The sequence below is a fragment of the Podarcis gaigeae genome, assembly GCF_964106915.1.
Source record: "Podarcis gaigeae genome assembly, chromosome: 18".
In the NCBI taxonomy this organism is placed as follows: domain Eukaryota; kingdom Metazoa; phylum Chordata; class Lepidosauria; order Squamata; family Lacertidae; genus Podarcis; species Podarcis gaigeae.
This window is the reverse complement of record NC_139696.1, coordinates 9,108,588-9,129,350: the sequence shown is the minus strand read 5'-3', so window position 1 is coordinate 9,129,350 and position 20,763 is coordinate 9,108,588. Positions and strand designations below refer to the sequence as shown.

Below are 20,763 nucleotides of genomic sequence, written 5' to 3'. Positions count from 1 at the left end.
GAGAGGCAACAACCACTATTCGTTATCATCTGAGCGCTGTTTTGGCTGAAGACCTTTTACGCCATTATTCAGGGCGCATCCGCACCTCAGCTTAATGTGCATTAGGGTATCGTTTGTGCGCCCATCAATCTCACCCCCATTCGTACAACATTCACCAGAAAGAGCTGTTGCCCCAAACCTTCTTCCTGCTAAAATCCAGAGCTTCCTAATTCTTAGAAAATCCAAAAGGGACATCTGCTCAGCTTTAAAAGAGCTTCTGTTGGCTTTCTGCAGACACCTTTCTCCAATTTTTCCTAGCATGTAGGTGCTTTTGATGCAGAGCAGCCTCTATAGGTTTGTTGGGAAGAGCAGAGAGCAGGAGAATGGAGGTGGAAACTCCAGGTTAAAATCGTATCTGGATATAAGCAGTTCAGGTATATGCAAAAAGTAAAGGATCCCTGGACGGTTAGGTCCAGTCCAAGGCGACGATGGGGTTGCGGCGCTCATCTCGCTTTCAGGCTGAGGGAGCCAGCGTTTGTCCACAGACAGCTTTCTGGGTCATGTGGCCAGCAGGACTACACCGCTTCTGGCGCAAAAGAACACCGTGATGAAAACCAGAGCACATGGAAACATCGTTTACCTTCCTGCTGCAGTGGTACCTATTTATCTACTTGCACTGGCGTGCTTTCAAACTGCTAGGTTGGCAGGAGCTGGGACAGAGAAACGGGAGCTCACCCCGTCACGGGGATTTGAACCGCCGACTTTCTGATTAGCAAGCTCAAGAGGCTCAGTGGTTTAGAGCACAGTGCTACGCGCAACCCTAGCTCAGGTATAACTGCCAGGGGACAAATTGGATTACATAAAATGCGGAGAATAAACTATACCTTCGCTGGAGACAAGTCCAGCTAAATCCTATAAACCTGTTTCATTATATGTGAGGGAACGTTCCCTCAAAGTTATTTATTGACTTATTAAATTTATAGACCATCTCTCATCCTCAGACTGCTTTACTGTATAAAAACACAAAAAAACAGCATAATGACAAATGAAGCAACAACCCATATAAGGTCATTGATGGTTTAATTAGCCAAGGGCCTGCTTTTGGTTGGCTCCTAAAGATATGTTGTGAAGGCGCCTGGTGAGCCTCCCAGGGGACAGCATTTCACAAAAGGGGAGCCAGCGCAGAAAAGGCCCTGTTCTGCATAGATGGCATCACACAACTGTGCGGGTATCTCTGATCACATCGCAATCGACACAGGATTGCTGGAATGGTAGTGAACTCTTGAGGGGCATTCTATTATCTTTGGTGGGAATGGCCTCTGGTTTCATTATTCTAGTCCCAAGTACTCAAATAAATTTCTGAAATAATCAAATTATTAGTCTCATTACTGAGTACGTGGACGGGCGACATGAAAGCTTGTTGCTCTGAAGGACTTTTAACGTGGGTGCTCACTGGAGCCAGGAGTTCGATTGTCCAGCAGTGGTAAACTTTGAAAAATCTGCGTAGGACTGTGTTGACTTTGGCTATTACGGGGGGAAGAAAATCAAACATAAACTGCATGTATCCAGGGGCGTGGAGCATCCAGGACATTTTTATGTCCTCTGGTGGGACTTTATTTTCTACGCTTTGGACTCACCATTCATGCCATTCACCATTCATGCCACCTGAGTAAATATGGATGTTTGGATCTGTACTGCTGCATCGCTCGTTCTGTCTCTTATTATTTATTGCTTGCTTGCTTTGTATGATATAATTGTCAGCTTGCATTTCGTAGCACAGGAAGTACTGAGCTGATGTGTAGAGATCTTTCCTACTCTACTTAATTCGAGAGGGTTCTGGAAGCTTCTCTGTGTGAAAGAAACAGGCAGAAGGTTCCTGATGTTTGAGTTATTCCTTCCGAGAAGCTGAGTGCCGCTGGCTTAAACTGGTCCTGTTATCTCTTTCTGTCAAGGTCATGATGACTAAAAAATAAGGCCAGAAGGTTTCACTTTCTCTTTCTATCTCTCTTCCTTCTGGTGTGGTGTTCCGTAAAGAGCAGGCATGGCCAAACTTGGCCCTCCAGCTGTTTTGGGACTACAGTTCCCATCATCCCTGACCACTGGTCCTGTTAGCTGGGGATGGTGGGAGTTGTAGTCCCAAAACAGCTGGAGGGCCAAGTTTGGCTATGCCTGGTATAGAGTGTTAAGATTTAGACTTATTATAAGTTATTGTAAGTTAAGTGTGTTGCAACTGGTTTTCTTATGGACAGGGCCAATACTGACTCTATTGGATTTGTGACCATTATGCTCATTTGCCTTTAGTAAAGCTCTGCTGGATGAAATATTATTTGCCTCTGGTCTATTTTTGGGGAATCCTGCAACATGTTTAAGTTGTTACTCTGCTAACTATACATTGAAATCTGCTCTGGATCAATACTGAGAAGAATTCAATGGCAGTAACACCCTGCTACCACATTTCTGGCTTGTTAGTAGCATTAATAAAGGTTAAAAATGGGGGGGGGGGGAGAGAGCCCTGCTTCCCGCCCAAACACAAAACGAGCTGGATTTTCACTCAAAGAGCACAGAGATACCGCATTTTTCGCTCTGTAGGACACACTTTTCCCCCTCCAAAAATGAAGGGGAAATGTGTGTGCGTCCTATGGAGCGAATGCAGGCTCCTTGGCTTCAGCAATAGCAACGTGAAGTCTCCAAAGCGCAGAGGGAGCGCTCCTTCCGCGCTCCGGAGGCTTCGCGTTGCTTTCGCTGAAGCCTGGAGAGCGAGAGGAGTCAGTGTGCACCGACCCCTCTCACTTTCCGGGCTTCAAAGATAGCCGCCTGAAGCCTCCAGAGCGCAGTGCGAGTTCCTGCTGCGTTCCGGAGGCTTCAGGTTCCTTTCAGGTTCCATTTGTACCCCGCCCATCTGGCTGGGTTTCCCCAGCCACTCTGGGCGGCTTCCATAGAAATCAAAAATACACTAAAATATCACAGATTAAAAACTTCCCTGAACAGGGATGCCTTCAGATGTCTTCTGAGTGTCAGGTAGTTATTTATCGCTTTGAGATCTGATGGGAGGGCGTTCCACAGGGCAGGCGCCACTACCGAGAAGGCCCTCTGCCTGGTACCCTGTAGCTTTGCTTCTCGCAATGAGGGAACTGCCAGAAGGCCCTCGGCGCTGGACCTCAGCGTCCGGGCAGAACGATGGGGGTGGAGACGCTCCTTCAGGTATACTGGGCCGAGGCCGTTTAGGGCTTTAAAGGTCAACACCAGCAATTTGAATTGTGCTTGGAAACGTACTGGGAGCCAATGTAGGTCTTTCAAGACTGGTGTTATGTGGTCTCGGCGGCCGCCCCCAGTCACCAGTCTAGCTGCCACATTCTGAATTAGTTGTAGTTTCCGAGTCACCTTCAAAGGTAGCCCCACGTAGAGCGCATTGCAGTAGCAAAAGGAACCCGAAGCCTGCGGAGCACAGCGGGAACTCGCGCTGTGCTCCGAAGGCTTCAGGGATCTTTCAGGCTGGTGGTGGGGGAAAGCAGCGCTTCCCCCCACTGCCAGCCCCACAAGCCCGGGGGCAGCACAGTTGAACGCACCTTGTTTTAGAGGGGGAGAAGGGGAAAAAAATCTCCCCCTCTTTGTGCAGCGCCCCTTCAGCGAAGCGGGAGGAGAAATGGAAGGGGTTCCGTTTCTCCTGCCGCTTCGCTGAAGGGGCGCTGGGCAGAGAGGGGGAGAATTTTTTCCCCTTGTTCTCCCCCTCTAAAACAAGGTGCGTCCTATGGTCCGGTGCATCCTATAGAGCGAAAAATACGGTAATTTTGCATCCTCCACAGGCATAACCCATATGAGAACAGCACCTACGATTCGGGTTTCACGCTGTGCAAAAGCCACGATGGGCGAGGGCAAGGGTAGAGTCGAGGTGTGGAAGTCAGGGAGAAAACAGAAACGAAGAGTCGCCCAAAACAAGCCAAGGAAGAGACAACTGAGCCAACAGGAAGCGTGGGGAGAAAAATCGACTCTACAAGGCTGTTAGGGGGAGGCAGAGTTGCCTAGTGGTGACATAAGGCAGGATTCCTTGAGAGGAGGAGAACCCTCTACAATGACTGCTTTCCGCTCCAACCCAAAGGAACCCCACACTGTTCACGGGTACTCTGAAGCCCTGGCCAAGTTTTTGTGGGTTGTTTTTTTAAAAAAAAACAGTAAAGAGAGGACAGGGAGACACAGAGAACAGCCTGCCACAGCCAATCATGCGGTTGGAAAAACAGAAAATAAAAAGTGAGGGGGAGAGAGAGAGAGAGAGAGAGAGAGAGAGAGAAAGGAGCGTTTGTGTGTGTTATGTTTGTGCCTGTGTGTGTGAAAACCACCTCGTCCGTTGTCGTTTCTTAAAAAAATAATAAAAGCAAAGATCCGTGAGAAGCCCAGGTTGCGGTGCTGCCAGCCAGGGATCGTGGCCATCCCCGGTGGCGGTGGGGGAGAGGTGGGTGGAGGGGAAGGGGAAACAACAGCGAAGGGAGACAATCCATTAAACTAAAACCACCACCAGATTGCATCCTGGTGTCACCATTAATCCCAGCGCCCTCCGCCACTCAGGGGTTAGGGTGGCCAAAAGGCTGCCTTTGTCCTAAAGGCTAGAAAGCATCGTGGATCATGGGCAAGGGATTGGGCCGGCGGGGCAGCGGGGTTCAAGAAAGGAGCGCTGGCTCCCAGCCATTTTCCTTCCCCTTCATCGGTGCTCTGTTGCTTTCTTCTGCACAACAAGCCCCGTGTGGCTGTCAATGTGCTCCTCTCAGTGGCTGAGTTCCCTAGGGGCCAATTCCCCACGTTGCGTTTGAGCTTCGGCACAGTGTAAAAGCCACACCCAGAGCTACAGCCGAACAGAGGTTTCACGCTCAGTTTCCGTATAACCGGCGAACTCTTCTTCTCCTTTCCTGTGAGCGAGCGAATGAACGCGCTCTTCGTCCGGCTACGGACGGCTTTTACGCTGTGCGAGAGTTCAAGATACGAACTTGGCAGCGAGGCGGAAGCCACGGAAATGAAACAAACCGCTGTGGGAATGCAACCGAAGAGGGGGGTGGCCCAGCCCGCGCCACAGATGCTTTGAGTTCGAAACACACCTGGAAGGCGCCGGGTTGGCAAAAGCACTGGTGCGGGGACATTCTCGCCAAACAGGCACAAGGCAGCCGATATGGGACAACAGCAACTCCTTACCCCTCTTGGGACACTAAGAGGCCACGTATCCATTCATCCCAAGCCATCCACCCTGCCCATCAGCTACAGGTGGTCCTCTTGCCACTTAAAAGTTTGGCAATGAACTGGAATTTGAAAGAATGGCTCAGAACCTAAAGGAAGCAGGCAGCTGACAAACAGAAGAAGTGCAATGTTTCCTTGGTGCAGAGGGAGGGTGCAGACAGTTGTCATCAGTTCCTTCAAGAGGCACCTGTGCATAGCTGTCAACTTACAGATTTGAAAATAAGGGATCAGCAGCCAAAATAAGGGATTTTCCAAGCACAGGTATGTTCACAGGTGGTGGAGTCTCCTTCTTTGGAGGTCTTTAAGCAGAGGCTTGACAACCATATGTCAGGAGTGCTCTGATGGTGTTTCCTGCTTGGCAGGGGGTTGGACTCGATGGCCCTTGGGGTCTCTTCCAACTCTAGGATTCTATGATTCAACTTCTGAGCCCCTCCGAGCCAAAGGCAGAAAGCCCAGCCAGCAGCCAAACGAAGCCTCAAGCGGTGGTTCCCACAGCGCAGCAACCCGGCAAAGGGGATGCAGCAAGGAAAACCACCGTCACCTCTCCGCTGGGAAGCGCTGAGCAAAGGCGAGACCCCAGGCAACGCGGCCAATTTGATCGGCACAAGGCATGCAAGCTCCACCCCCCAGTCGTTCTTAGACTCCTTATTGGGTGAGCAACGCAGCCAAGCAACACAGTTGGAGCCTCCCTCCTCCCTGGCCGGCAGGGAGGGAGGGAGGGAGAGGAGCTGCTTCCTTTGAAACCCGGGAAATTTAAGGGACATCATCAATAAGGGACAGCAGCGGGACGCGGCGCTGGGATAAGGGACTTTCCCGCCAAATAAGGGATGGTTGACAGCTATGCACCTGTGCCCTCTGCAAACGAGGGTTTAAAGGAGACATCTGTGCGGACAGAGGGACCAGGACGGGCTGCCCACCTGCCTAAACTTCCACACAACACGCATGATCACCAGCTGCTTTGGACCGAACGGAGCCCAGAGAGCAAAACAGACCCTCGGATTAAGTGCCAGGGGGTGAGACCAGGCGAAAGGACCGAATTGAGCCGCGCAGCTTCCCATGCCCGCCCTCCGGCGCCCCCTTCCCCCGCTCACCATCCCGTGACCACCATCCACACCTCCTCCCAGACAAGGGATTCCCCCCACCATTGGCGGAGAATTTTGGGGAAAGGAAAAAAAGACACCTACTAGCCTGCAGGGTTCGCTCCCTGACCTCCGGGGTTTCGGCCCCAATGCCCAAGGCCGAGCGAGCAGCCAGTTTGAAGACATACTCTGTGTTGGGCTTCAGGTCTCTCACGGTGAACGAGGTCACAGGGTCAAAGGTCCTCGTCTGCAGAAGGGGGGCAGCGGGAAGATGATGGGGGGGGGAGACGGGGAGACAAACCAAAGTGCAAAAAGTGTGAACAGGAACAAGAGGCACACCCGTTTCCATGCAACGAACGGTCAGTTCTTGCGAACGCGCCGTTTGTGTTGCTCCCGAACTACAACTCCCATGAGCCTCAGCAGCATGGAATGGGGTCAGCCCTGGAAAGGGGGGTCAGCTCTTCTTCCGCAGAGGTTCTTAAGCAGAGGTTCGGTGGCCACCTGCCTGGGATTCTTCAGCTGTGACTCCTGCATTGCCGGGGGTTGGACTAGATGAGCCTTAGGGGTCCCTAAACCGTACAATTAAATGATTTCATGAGAAGCATGGCCAATGGTGATGGGAGTTGCAATTCAGCAGCATCTGGAACTAGCAGAGGGGGGGGGGATCTGAGGGGGAACTACACTTAAAAACAACTATATTAAACATTTTTGAATATACAAATGAAACAAACAGGATACAGCGGTACCTCGGGTTAAGTATTTAATTCGTTCCGGAGGTCCGTTCTTAACCTGAAACTGTTCTTAACCTGAAGCACCACTTTAGCTAATGGGGCCTCCTGCTGCTGCCGCGCTGCCAGAGCACAATTTCTGTTCTTATCCTGAAGCAAAGTTCTTAACCTGAAGCACTATTTCTGGGTTAGTGGAGTCTGTAACCTGAAGTGTCTGTAACCTGAAGCGTATGTAACCCGAGGTACCACTGTAGATGCAAGGAGGCAGCTTAGGACAGCTCGATAACAACACACAGAGATTATCTTAATACTCCCTTTCTCTTTTACAGGTTTTTGAGACTGAGCGATTCATATATTATGGGCCTTTTCGAGTTATTAGTTTTTACTGGATTTACACCCCCCTTTCTCTCTAAGGAGCTGAAAGCAGCATTCACGGGGTGACCCCCTGGTCTTCATTTAATCCCCACAGCAACAACCCTGAGAGGTAGGTCAGGCTGAGAGCTGTGATTGGCCCACGGGCACACCTGGCGTGCTTCATGGCTGAGCGGAGATTCGAACCCAGCTCTTCCAGGTCCGGTCCAGCGCTCTAACCACTACACCTCTCAGCGTGGCTGGGGAGCAGACACCATCTTTTTACACCAGCAGAGTCAACAAACGCTTTCTGCGCATTCTCAAATGCCCTTTTATCTTCTGCACGTGGCTTCTGTGCTCATTTTTCCAAAGGAGCACTGCCAAACTTTTTGATGTCGCTGGTCGATATTTACGCTCTTCCAGTTATGAGCTGCAACTCCTGCGGCAGCCGAGAGTAAACGACTCAACCGCCTTTATGATTAAGATCTGGATTTCTATCCAAAAACCCTTTTCAGCTGAACCGATGTCGCGGAGAGGCGCACGTATTATTTTCTTTGCTTACCATCCTCAGGTAAGCAAGAGGTATTATCTACACTGGCAAACTGGAACGTGTCCAGAGGAGGGCAACCAAAATGGTCAAAGGCCTGGAAACGATGCCTTGTGAGGAACGGCTAAGGGAGCTGGGCATGTTTAGCCTGGAGAAGAGGAGGTGAAGGGGTGATATGATAGCCATGTTCAAATAGATAAAAGGATGTCACATAGAGGAGGGAGAAAGGTTGTTTTCTGCTGCTCCAGAGAAGCGGACACGGAGCAATGGATCCAAACTACAAGAAAGAAGATTCCACCTAAACATTAGGAAGAACTTCCTGACAGTAAGAGCTGTTTGACAGTGGAATTTGCTGCCCAGGAGTGTGGTGGAGTCTCCTTCTTTGGAGGTCTTTAAGCAGAGGCTTGACAACCATATGTCAGGAGTGCTCTGATGGTGTTTCCTGCTTGGCAGGGGGTTGGACTCGATGGCCCTTGGGGTCTCTTCCAACTCTATGATTCTATGATTCTACATTCAAGGGCACATCCTGGTCAAGTAAAACAACAACAATAATTTAATTATTTGTACCCCGCCCATCTGAATGGGTTTCCCCAGCCACTCTGGGCAGCTTCCAACAGATATAAAAGCATAATAAAATATCAAAACATTACAAATCCCCTCTATACAAGATTGGATCCAAAAAGCTGACAGAATATGCCGAATTAGACGGTCTGTCAGAAAAAATAAAGAATAAATCAAACCAGGAATTTGTTTCAAAATGGGAGGTTTTCAAAGAATATCTGAAAAAATAAATATAGTAGTTCAAATTCTGTTGCAGCATTCGAGGAGCTTCAGTAATAGTTGCAAGGCAGATATAAGAAATTCGATATATTAAGAAAAAGCTTAATTATGATAAAAGTGTGTATTGGCAATAAGTAATATGAAATCGAAATACGGAATAGATGGGAGGTTGGGTCTTTAGTGTTAAGACCAATATATGTTTTATTGTTTGTTAAGAAAATTATGTGCCTATGGTTATTCCTGTGTGTAATTTGGTATTTGTGTTTTTTCTTTTTGTATCTACCTACCTACCTACCTATCTACAATGGTGCCCCGCAAGACGAACGCCTCGCAAGACAGAAAACCCGCTAGACGAAAGGGTTTTCCGTTTTGGAGGCGCTTCGCAAAACAAATTTCCCTACGGGCTTGCTTCGCAAGACGAAAGTGTATTGCGAGTTCCTGCGGGTTTTTTCCCCTCCCCCCCCTTTTTCCTAAGCCGCTGATCCGCTGATAAGCCGCTTAACAGCTGATCGCTAAAAGCCGCTAAACCGCTAATAGCGCTAATCCACTAAACTGTCAATGGGCTTGCTTCGCAAGACGAAAAAACCGCTATACGAAGAGCCTCACGGAACGGATTAATTTCGTCTTGCGAGGCACCACTGTATCTAATCAAAACATTGCAAATTTCCTTAAAAAGGACTGGAGGGGGAGCCCACAGCAGTGAAGGGTGTGGCTCAGAGAGGGGAATGTTCTGGTCCGGGTACCAAAGGCCAAACAGGGACTCTCTTGCCGGAATTAAGCTTCCTCGCTATTACTCTAGGAAGCCCCTGAATTAAACACGATAAAACGCAATCAATAAACAAGTTAAAAACTATCGACGTGGAAGCGGTGCCAGCACAATGTTTAGTGCAAGCCGGCATAAAGCCATATGAAGTAGGATGAAATCGATATAGAAAATAGTTTTGAGGCGCAGGAAGTGGGGCTCAGGAAGCGTGATTGTTCTAAGTAATAAAAATAATGTGTGTTTTTTTGTTTCGGAAAAGGGCTTTGGAGGACGGGGAGTTCTGCTCTTTGCCCTGAATGGGTCCTAACACAAGTGCCAGGTGAGTCTCTCTGAAGAGAGCATTCCGTCACTAAGGGAGTCACCACAAAGAAGCCCCCACGAAAAAAGCACTTACCTCGGGTTTTGCCTGTGTGGCGTCTTTGAAAACCAGCTCATACTTCAATATGATGTCCTGGCGAGGAGGACTCCAGGTCAGCAGAATGCTGCTATCGCTCTTGGCTTCTGCACGGAAGTTCATGGGTTGCCCGGGAACTGATGAGAGCAGGGAAAACAAAAAGACCCAGACGTTGTTGTAGGTAAGAATATAAGAACGTAAGACGAGACCTGCTGGACCAGGGCCCAGAACCCTGCTTTCATGGAAGGAGGGAGGAAGGGGGAGAGATTGGACAAACAAGAAAGCATTCCCCCCCCCCTTCCTTGCTTATTTTTTTGCAAGTTGTTTTCCTGTGTGTGTCCTCCACCTCCACACCACTTATATAAATCACAGTGGTCGCTCGGGTTGCGAACGTGATCCGTGCGGGATGCACATTCGCAACCCGCAGCGTTCACAACCCACAACGGTGCGTCTGCACATGTGCGGGTCGCGACCCAGCGCTTCTTCACATGCGCAAAGTGCAATTTAGCGCTTCTTCACATGCGCGACCGCCGAAACCCGGAAGTAACCCGTTCTGGTACTTCTGGGTTTCGGCGGTCCCAGGTATGACTGTATAAATTGATAGGAATCAACATTGACTTGTCGTGTGAACACTCGCCTAGCAAATGATTATTCCTGAGAACGTGCTGCATTCGGATGGTGGGACCCTCGTTGTAGTCACAACACTGGCTCGGCGAGGACTCACCTCCTTGCTTGGTTTTGACTTGGATCGGGTCCGAGAGCGGCCCATCTCCCACGGAAGTGAAAGCCAGGACCCGAACGGTGTAGGTTTCCATCTCCAGGAGACTGCTGACGGTGGTCAAAAGGCTGTCGTCGACGTTGTGCTTCTGCCAGTTGCTGACCGGCTGGTCTGGCTCCATGGTGTAGTAGACCCTGTAGCCCCGGATCTGACCGTTCGGCTCCACGGGCTCCTCCCACTGGATGATCATGGTTGAGGCGCTTAGCATCCGGCCCTGGACGTTGCGGGGGGCGCTGGCGGGGGCCTGCTCCCCTGTCCGCATCACCACGGGGTCGCTGGGCGGCCCCTGCCCGATGGTGTTGACGGCCGACACCCAGATCTCGTACTCTGAGTTGGGGCTGAGCCCCCCGATGCTGTAGCGGGTGGTGGTGATGTCTTCCTTGATCTGGTAGGGTCCGTCCTGGCTCTTCGACTTGTACTCGATCACGTAGTAGGACACAGGGTCGGGGTTCCCTGAATCCCAAGTGATGGTGATGCTCGTCGCGGTCGTCTCCGTCACGATGGGGGTTCCAGGAGCCTTGGGGAGCGCTGAGAAACAAACCGGGAGAGGAAAAACTCAGGGAAACGAAAACCAAATGCAAACAGCAGGACGCCATATGCTAAATGCTGCACCTAATTGGCGCGTTAGGGCAACGGGAGCCGGCAGCGCAGGTCTATAGACGGCGCGGCTGTTTGGAGAAATGTTCCCAGCCTTGTTAGGCACAGTTTATTATCCTCCTTAAATGGCTCAATCAAAAGGGAAAGTGCTCAGCTCGGCATCTGGAATCATTAACGTGAGCTCTGAGCTAAAAAAGTAACAACCCGCCAACCAACAGCTTTGCTTGTGAGTGTGTGTCTAAATGGAGACACAGTTTCCAAAGAAGCCAGGTGGGAGCTTAGCGCCTTGAGGACGGCCGCCATTTTGGAAAACGTCTTGCTCGGAAAACATATTGGAAAGGGCAAAATATTGAAAAACATCTTCATGTATGCGACAACAGCCGCAAGAGTTCTGGTAGCACAAGGATGGAAGACTGAAGAAACCCCAACTAAAGAATCATGGCAAGAAAAATTGATGGACTACGCAGAACTGGCAAAACTGACATATAAGCTACGGGACGAGGATAACTGTGACTTTAAGGATGAATGGGAACCTTTCACAAAGTATATGAAGATGCAACAAAGAGAACTGGACTCCTTGGCAGGTTTTGAATAAACATTCACGAACTTTTTATTGATAATAATCAGCTAAACAGTTTGAGGATCTATACAACTTTGTAACATGCAGAAAACAGAATTCCTAGAGAAACCAAAGACTGGAACTGAGGGAAGTCGGGGGATGGGGTGGGTTTTGTTTAGGAGGGGGGAGGGAGGAAAAATGGGGGGGGGGGGACAAGGATGATATGTTTTTGGATAATATGTCTTGTTATAATTTTGAATAAAAAAAAAATTAAAAGAAAGGAAAGGGCAAAATATGCACCGTACTAGGGAGCCTGGAGGAAAGGGGAGAGGGATGGGAATCACTCCCATTCTTTTAGAACATAATAATGTTCAATGATAATGAAGATCCAAAAGGGTAGGAACTGGTTACTCAACCCCCTCCCTCTTTTTTAAATGTTTTATTGGGTTTTAGAGACAGGGATCATAGGAATAATGAACAATACAAATAATTAGACCAGGTCTTCTCATGGCATTTGCATATCATGAAAAGAGCAGAATAAATTTGCAGAAGTATCTGTGACACATAGTGCATTAACGATGGTCAATGTATAAGTTCTTGGTTCGTGAATTGGTTTAAACCAAAACAGAAGGGAAACAGGATAAGAGCAGAATGAACAGATAACATTCGACAAAATTCCAATCAGGATCCCTTGTGGCTGAGCTTAGATTAAATATGAGTAATTGCCATTTTTCCTCTTAAAGTAAAGGTAAAGGGACCCCTGACCGTTAGGTCCAGTCGCGGACGACTCTGGGGTTGCAGTGCCTTGCTTTACTGGCCGAGGGAGCCGGCGTACAGCTTCCAGGTCATGTGGCCAGCAGGACTAAGCCGCTTCTGGCGAACTAGAGCAGCGCACGGAAATGCTGTTTACCTTCCCGCTGGAGTGGTACCTATTTATCTACTTGCACTTGACGTGCTTTCGAACTGCTAGTGGGCAGGAGCAGGGACCGAGCAACGGGAGCTCACCCCGTGGCTCTTATGTTACCAATAAAACAATATAATGTGTATATTGGTGAACGTGGGGGGGGGGGCGTTCAAAGTGAAGATAGCAATTTATGTTTAATTTTAAATTTAGATCAACCAGACTGAGCAAAATGCAGAGGTGTGAGGGGGGCCGATGTTCATTTTCTGGAATACTGGCATATGTTATGCTAAACCACACAGGGGTAAAGTCATCTTTCTTAATCTGTTCACGTAGTTTATTTGTTAATCTTACTTCAACTCTTTTTTTACAGCAAGAATGGTGACAGCTAAATACTGGGGTCGGGCAGGTAGCTAAGTTCATGAGTCTAAAATTCATGAGTAAAGGTAAAGGGATCCCTGACCATTAGGTCCAGTCATGGCCGACTCTGGGGTTGCGACGCTCATCTCGCTTTACTGGCCGAGGGAGCCGGCGTACAGCTTCTGGGTCGTGTGGCCAGCAGGACTAAGCCGCTTCTGGCGAACCAGAGCAGTGCACGGAAACGCCGTTTACCTTCCCGCCGGAGTGGTACCTAGTTATCTACTTGCACTTTGACGTGCTTTCGAACTGCTAGGTTGGCAGGAGCAGGGACTGAGCAACGGGAGCTCACCCCGTTGCGGGGATTCGAACCACCGACCTTCTGATTGGCAAGTCCTAGGCTCTGTGGTTTAACCCACAGCGCCACCCGCAGGGAGTTAAATTCATGAGTCTAAAATTCATAAGTACTGTTTGGCAAATAGCCGCCTTGGAAAGATTGGTCTCGAAAGCCTCAAGCAACTTATTCTTATTTTTTAATTTCATTTCTTGCACCCCACTTTTTCCTCCAAGGAGCTCAAGGCAGTGGGAATGCTCCTAACCACCCTCACCTAATCCCCACATCCACCCTGAGAGGTAGGTTAGGCTGTGAGGCAGTGACTGGCCACCCCACAAGTTTCATGGCCATGTGGGAATTCAAACCCGGGTCTCCCAGGCCCAAGTCCGACAAGCTAACCACTACGTCACACAGACTCTCAATTAATGAGAGAATAAAGAAAGATGGAAAAGCCTTTTTTTCCCTGTCAGGCTGGTCTTTGCTTATTTGATTTTATCAACAGCCAGGAATCTGGTAGATTAGTCTCAACGACACAGAAAAATGGTTTGGTCTTTTGAAAGGCTAATTGGAGGTGGTTAGGCAAATTAAGAGAAAAAAAAAACACAAAATGTGGATCGGATGAATAGCATCATTTGTTTTGATAATTGGCTGTAGAAAACAAACAAATGCCGCAAAGGAAGAAATACTGCGTATTACAGTAGACTGAATATTCTGCTAAATGGAAGTTTCTCAATTCTACTTGTAGAATAACGTTGAGAGTTTTGAAGAATATGAATCCTGAAATCATGGGGTTGAAAAGGACCCCAAGGGTCATCCAGTCCAACCCGTTGCAACCCAGGAATCTCTACTAGATCATACATGAGAGACGGGGCCCCTAACCTCAGCTTAAAAACCTCCAAGGAAGGAGCGTCCACTACCTCTCATGGGAGCCTGTTCCACTGTCAAACTACTGTTCATGCGGGAAGGGGGCAATTTATGTTTATACACACAATTCAAAGCGTTGCTGCTGACCTTGAAAGCCCTCAACGGCCTCGGCCCAGTATACCTGTAGGAGCATCTCCACCCCCATCGTCCAGCCCAGACACTGAGGTCCAGCGCTGAGGGCCTTCTGGCTGTTCCCTCCCTGCGAGAAGCCAAGTTACAGGGAACCAGGCAGAGGGCCTTCTCGGTGGTGGCACCCGCCCTGTGGAACACTCTTCCACCAGATGTCAAAGAGAACAACTACTACCTGTCTTTTAGACGACATCTGAAGGCAGCCCTGTTTAGGGAAGCTTTTAATGTTTGATGCATTACTGTATTTTAATATTGTGTTTGAAGCCGCCCAGAGTGGCTGGGGAAACCCAGCCAGATGGGCGGGGTATAAATTATAAATTATTATTATTATTACCCTGCTCAATATTATTTCTGCAATGCAGTTTGTTATTGGGCGGCTGAGGCAGGGGAGAGAACACAAAAAGCCCCCTCTCTACTGAGTCTGACCACTGGCCAGTCTGACCAGAGTCCAGAGTTTCTGGTGACCGGCCATCTCTCCCTTCAGTGTCCTTCCCAGTCTCTGCTACTTGAGCCTATTAACTGCAGATGGCAAAGTTTGAACTCAGGGCTTTCAGGTTCAACCCCTTCCAAGAGCCCCTTTAACCACCTTCCCCAACTCCATTAGAGAACTCGTATCTGATGCCCCCTCTGCCCCTCTCAAAACCACTCTTCAAAGCCTGAACACAACCCCAAACCAAGCGTGTGTCCTCTGTCCCCCAGGTCGTTCCTCGTTTCCCAGCTCCCTCTTATCCCTGTGTCAAATTGTTGACTGTATTCTCCTTGGGGGCAGAGGCCTGCTTTTTTTTTTTTTTTGCTGTCGTCGCTCTGCAAAAACGCCACATGCTTTGTTAAAAAACGAACGGGAAGTAAACCGTCACACATCATACAATGCTGGCAAAAAGACACTAGGCTCATGCAAAATTCACAGGAAACCCGTGCACACTTAAGAACGGATGCATGGAGTACCCAAGGTGTGTTTTGGCCACATCTCAAGTTTTCCGAAAAGCCCAGGGCTTTCATTCTTCATGCAGCAGCCTGTTGCTAGAGCTCTTGGGCGATTTGGGAGACATGCGGAAGCTGACCTGACAGATGGTTAGCAGCAACATCACGCACAGATGCAGCTCTGAATGCTTCGTTCATGCTTTCTCTACGCATGCGAGCGAAGGGGTTGGGCAAAGGGGTACCAGCCGACTGAGCCCGGGAGCCCCAGCCCCGCTGACCACTGCCCAAAAGTTCTGCCCTGGCAGCAAGCTCTCCAGATCAGCCAAGGAACAAGCAAGGAGGAGCAACTGACAGAGAGATGGGTGATACAGAAATAGGCATGCAAACACGAGGGAGGGGACGAGCCGGGAAGTCAAAACAGGGAGCGGGCTTAAGCAACAGCTCTTCCACTTTGGAGGCAAGGTGAGGCTCCTGATGCAAACAGAGGCAAGGGAGAGAGAATGATGATATCTTGCTGGGCTCCCACTCGCATCATCCTCCACGCTGGTCCTGCTCGCTGGAGGATGATGGGCGTTGGACTCCAGCCGTGTGTGGAAGGGCACAGCTTTCCCTGCCTCTGCTAACCAGGCTGGACCCCTGGCCACGTGAGGGCTGTGAAGACCAGCCACAGGAAGACGCGAGCAGAGCCCCCGTCATGCCAAGCGCCCGACGGCGGGAAAACTAGCCCTGCTTACATTTCACGGTGATCTGTGCCACGGCTTCGATGACGCCCAGGCTAGACATGGCCACGCAGGTGTAGTTGGCCGAGTCCTTCACGTCGGTCAGTTCCAAGACGTTCCGCCCCACGGGCATGTCGTCCTCCGGCGTCAGGTCTTCCGCCCCCTGCATCCACTTGACATAGGGCATGGGGGAGCCAACCGCCACACAGGTGATGTTGACATTGCCTCCAGGCATGATCTCGTGGCTGGAGGGAGGGATTGAGAAGCGAGGGGCCACCCGACGCACTGCGGACAAAAGGCACAGAGGTAACAAAAACAAAAGCAAAATAAAAAAGGGGGGAAAAGAAAAAGGAGAGAGAGAGAGAGAGGGGGAAAAAAAGAAAAAGAAAAGAAAGATAAGGGGGAAAGAAGAGCAGAAGAGATTTTAAATACAGACGGGGATTCTGCTGTTATCATTTTGTTGTCGTTCCTTCATTTAAAGGGGGGAGGGGGACAAAAAAAAGAAGCTGAAATTAAAAATCATCAGAATACCGAGAAATGATAATCAATCAATAAAGGAAAAAACCAAACGAACAGAACTTCGAAAATAATTTTACTTTCACAAACGATATGTAGAATATAGACATAAAAGCGGTATCTCATAGCAACAGGAGTCCATTGATCGATTTTAAGACCCATCACAGCACAAATAAATACACAAAAATTTATTAGCAATTTCTCATCTTTAAGAGAGCAAAAGAAGTTGGGCGTGGCACTTCTGGACAGTGGGGCCCCCTCCCTGCGTACGTTGGGGTGGGCTATCCTTCTACTCCCCTTCCCCAACATTTTCGGCAAGGCCCCTTTCCGGCGGAGGCGAAGGGAAGGGGACCTTCCCTCAAATCAGGTTTTCAAAGCGGACCCTTGCAAAGCTAAATTGGCCCCCTCCAGAGACCAACACCCCTTGAAACAAAATAGTGGGCAGGGGAAGCAAGAATGGAAAAAGAGAGAGGGGGGGAAGGGGAATGCAAATTTTCAAGTGAGAAGGTCACACGTGCCGACACTGGTGCATCTTTCGCACACAGAACCACGCACGGCCACAACAATCTTGAGAGGGTAGCCTGACCATCCACGTCGACTTTCCAAAAGGGAAGGAAGACCCACCTACCCATTAGGATAGGGGTTGCATAAAGTGCTGTTTTTCTAGGGGAAAAAGTCCTCACCACGAAGGCCTCCCTCGTTCTCTTACAATGGCGCCCACCTGAGAGGTGCCATAACTGAGCTTTGGTGGAAAGAAGAAGCAGCCCTGTTTGCGGAGCCTGCAACCCTCCAGATGCCGCTGGAGTAAAACTCCCACCGTCCCCTGATGGGAAATAGACTTCAACAACATCTCTGGCGTGGGGGAACAGCTTACCCCTCCCTGAGCTAAGAAGAAGCATTCTCTGGTCTCAGGAGGAAATGCCTCTCCTAAATGAGGCATTCTTCCCTCTCTTGCATGGAGCAGGATGCTTCTCAGGGTCAGAAATTAGGAACCTGCAGCCTTTGAGATATTGCAGAACTACAATGCCCATCATCCACAGCCAGGGATATCCAAAGCCCATTTCGGGGCCTAATCCTGCCCGCTGGTCGGTTTAATCCGGCCTCTGTGGCAGTTAATTTCCTAGGGTAAAAAACCTCAACAACTTTAACCCTAAACTGCAATCCTAAAAAAGGTCAGCAACTTTGGTTGGCCCTCACGGCCCTTCAGTTCATCAAATCTGGCCCTCTTTGAAATAAGTCTGGACACCACCGTACCTCGGACATTGGCCATGCTGGCTGCAGGGGCTGGTGGGTCTTGGGAGTCCAATAAATTGGGGGCCGGCCGGCCTGCGGCTTCCCCATCCTAGCATCTGGTGCAGATGTGGGCTACAATGAACATCTGCATGGGCTCAAAGCCCTGGTCCTTTCTAGAAATGTCTCCTAAGGGAGACTGGAGGGACAGAGCAGTTCTCACCGTGGCCCCCCAAAACTTAAGGCAGGTAAAAATGGGTGGGATTGGGAGCTGGGTGGGAGGGAAAGGGGGATGTTCCCTGGAGGTGGCCAAAATCTAGCCTGCAAACCGGAAGTGGGGAGTTCACAAGGGTGTCCTCTCTGGGTGGTGGTGGTGAGGGGTCCCCCCCATTTCCTGTCCTCACCCCAACCCCGCCTCCACGAAGCGACCCAGAGGAGTGCAGGGCGAGAGGGAACGTGGCGGCGAGGCGAGAGTCGGCGAGAGGGAAAAGATGAGAAACTCTAATGAAATTTTTGTGGTTTTCGGGCAGTGAAACCCTAACGAAGCCTCTTTGAAAGATCTGACATGATTCCATCAATAGATGCAGCTCTCAGAATCACAAACATCATGCAAAAGAGAAGAATGGAGAGAAGAGAACGAGAGAGGAGGAGGAGGAGGAGGAGGAGGAGGAGGAGAGAGAGAGAGAGAGAGAGAGAGAGAGAGAGAGAGAGACAGGGAGGAGGAGGAGGAAAAAAAAGGAGATGGAGAGCATTGGAACTGGTTTGTGGGCCACTGCAAATGCCCACATGGGGAAGGAAAATAGAAAAAGAGACGAGGAGAGAGAGAGAGAGACAGAGAGAGAGGGAGAGAGAGACAGAGAGAAGGGTTAAGGGTCAGGGGGGGAAAACCCACTTTTTAAAAATGCTGCATACTCATTTTTGCTATTTTTTCTTGCCGATGTGAACCAATGCGCAGTAGGTTTTAACATTGGCACATCGCAGCCCTGGCATAATAATAATAATAATAATAATAATAATAATAATAATAATAATAATAATATTAAAACAATTGATAATAATCATAAGAGGAAGGAAAAACAAGTTCATGGAAACGGGCAACTTTGAAAAAGGAAACAAACGAACGAAAGGATGGATGGATGGATGCCCAGTGCACTTCCTAGGTGGAAGGACGAAGCTTTCCAGACCTTTAAATGGGGGAGGGGGGGGCAAAAAGGGCAAGGAGAGGGTGCTTTTTCCAGGGCGGGGTGGGTCCATATTTTATTTTATTTTTTAAAATTCTGTAGGAATTCTGAAAATCTCCTGTTCTCTCACTGGCCCCAGAAGTGGGTGGGTGGGTGGGGGCAGTGATCTAAAGGCTGTGGAACTGGTTTCTGGGTGGGGGCCCTGCAATGTCCAGGGCCCTTCTGCAAGAGAAACACCCCCCCACCCTGATTTAGCAAGCCTTTCTTACAATTTTATCCCTCCTGCAACCTCTGGGTTGTATTCAGCCTTAAGCTCCACTCCATAGCTGTCAACTGTCCCTTATTTGGCAGGAAAGTCCCTTATCCCAGCGTCGTTTCCCGCCTCTGTCCCTTATTGATGATGTCCTTTAAATTTCCCGGGTTTCAAAGGAAGCAGCTCCTCTCCCTCCCTCCCTGCTGGCCAGGGAGGAGGGAGGCTCCAACTGTGTTGCTTGGCTGCGTTGCTCACCCAATAAGGAGTCTAAGAATGACTGGGGGGTGGAGCTTGCATGCCTTGTGCCGATGAAATCGGCTGCGTTGCCTGGGGACTCGCCTTTGCTCAGCGCTTCCCAGCAGAGAGGTGACCGTGGTTTTCCTTGCTGCATCCCCTTTGCCGGGTTGCTGCGCTGTGGGCACCACCGCTTGAGGCTTCGTTTGGCTGCTGGCTGGGCTTTCTGCCTTTGGCTCGCAGGGGCTCAGAAGTTGAACATACCTGTGGTTGGAAAATCCCTTATTTTGGCTGCTGGTCCCTTATTTTTGAGGCTGCTGGTCCCTTATTTTCAAATCTGTAAGTTGACAGCTATGCTCCACTCATTACAGTGGGCTTGTTACAAGGCAGCTGCCTATATTCCTATTTAAATCGTCCCCTCTTACTCTGAACCATGAGGGTTAAGAGACTTATCTGTTCAGGGGAAGGAACGCTCTACCTCAGCTGGAGAGCATCTTGGGACTGGATTCAATTCCTGACATCTCCAGGTAGTACTGGAAACGCCCCTTCTCTGAAACAGTGCAAGGCTCTTTCAGCCAGTGGTAAAGCTAAAGCTAAAGGGACCCCTGACCATTAGGTCCAGTCGTGACCGACTCTGGGGTTGCGGCGCTCATCTCGCTTTATTGGCCGAGGGAGCCGGTGTACAGCTTCCGGTTCATGTGGCCAGCATGAATAAGCCACTTCTGGCAAACCAGAGCAGTGCACAGAAACGCCGTTTACCTTCCCGCTGGAGCGGTACCTATTTATCTACTTGCACTTTGACGTGCTTTCGAACTGCTAGGTGGGCAGGAGCAGGGACCGAGCAATGGGAGCTTACCCCATCGCGGGGATCCGAACCGCCGACCTTCTGATTGGCAAGTCCTAGGCTCTGTGGTTTAACCCACAGCGCCACCCGCGTCAAGGCATCTGCCTATCATCTAAATGCTTCTGCTCATGATCTTAACTCGGAATGACAATCTGCGACCTTCTAAATGCTCCTGGACTACAATTCCCATCATCCCTGAGTCCGTTGGCTGGGGCCGATTGAGAGTTGTAGTCCAACAACGCTTTGGAGAGACACAGATTCACCGCGAGAGATGGAAGTATGAGTGTGAGGGAATCTCAGCTTCTCCCCCCCCAAAAAATTATTCCTTTTGAGACTAAATATTGCCTTATCTGCTTGGGATACTGTCCAAATTCAGCCAAAAGTGGCAGTTAAGAGAAATAACAGGTATTTTTTAATGGAGCCCATTTTTAAAATCAAAATGGAG

At 49.6% G+C, this 20,763-nt stretch overlaps 1 protein-coding gene across 19 annotated transcripts in view; it reads right to left on the bottom strand.

The window, feature by feature from the left end:
- Nucleotides 1-20,763, bottom strand: part of PTPRS (protein tyrosine phosphatase receptor type S) — a 307,055-nt gene that overhangs the window by 85,156 nt on the left and 201,136 nt on the right. For all 19 annotated transcript variants that reach the window (XM_083720166.1, XM_083720154.1, XM_083720157.1 and 16 more), the window contains 4 exons: nucleotides 16,076-16,345; nucleotides 10,566-11,147; nucleotides 9,842-9,978; nucleotides 6,384-6,525 (listed from right to left, as the gene is read on the bottom strand). In XM_083720166.1, coding sequence (XP_083576292.1) covers nucleotides 6,384-6,525; nucleotides 9,842-9,978; nucleotides 10,566-11,147; nucleotides 16,076-16,345 — 1,131 coding nt within the window. The remainder of the gene's footprint in view (nucleotides 1-6,383; nucleotides 6,526-9,841; nucleotides 9,979-10,565; nucleotides 11,148-16,075; nucleotides 16,346-20,763) is intronic.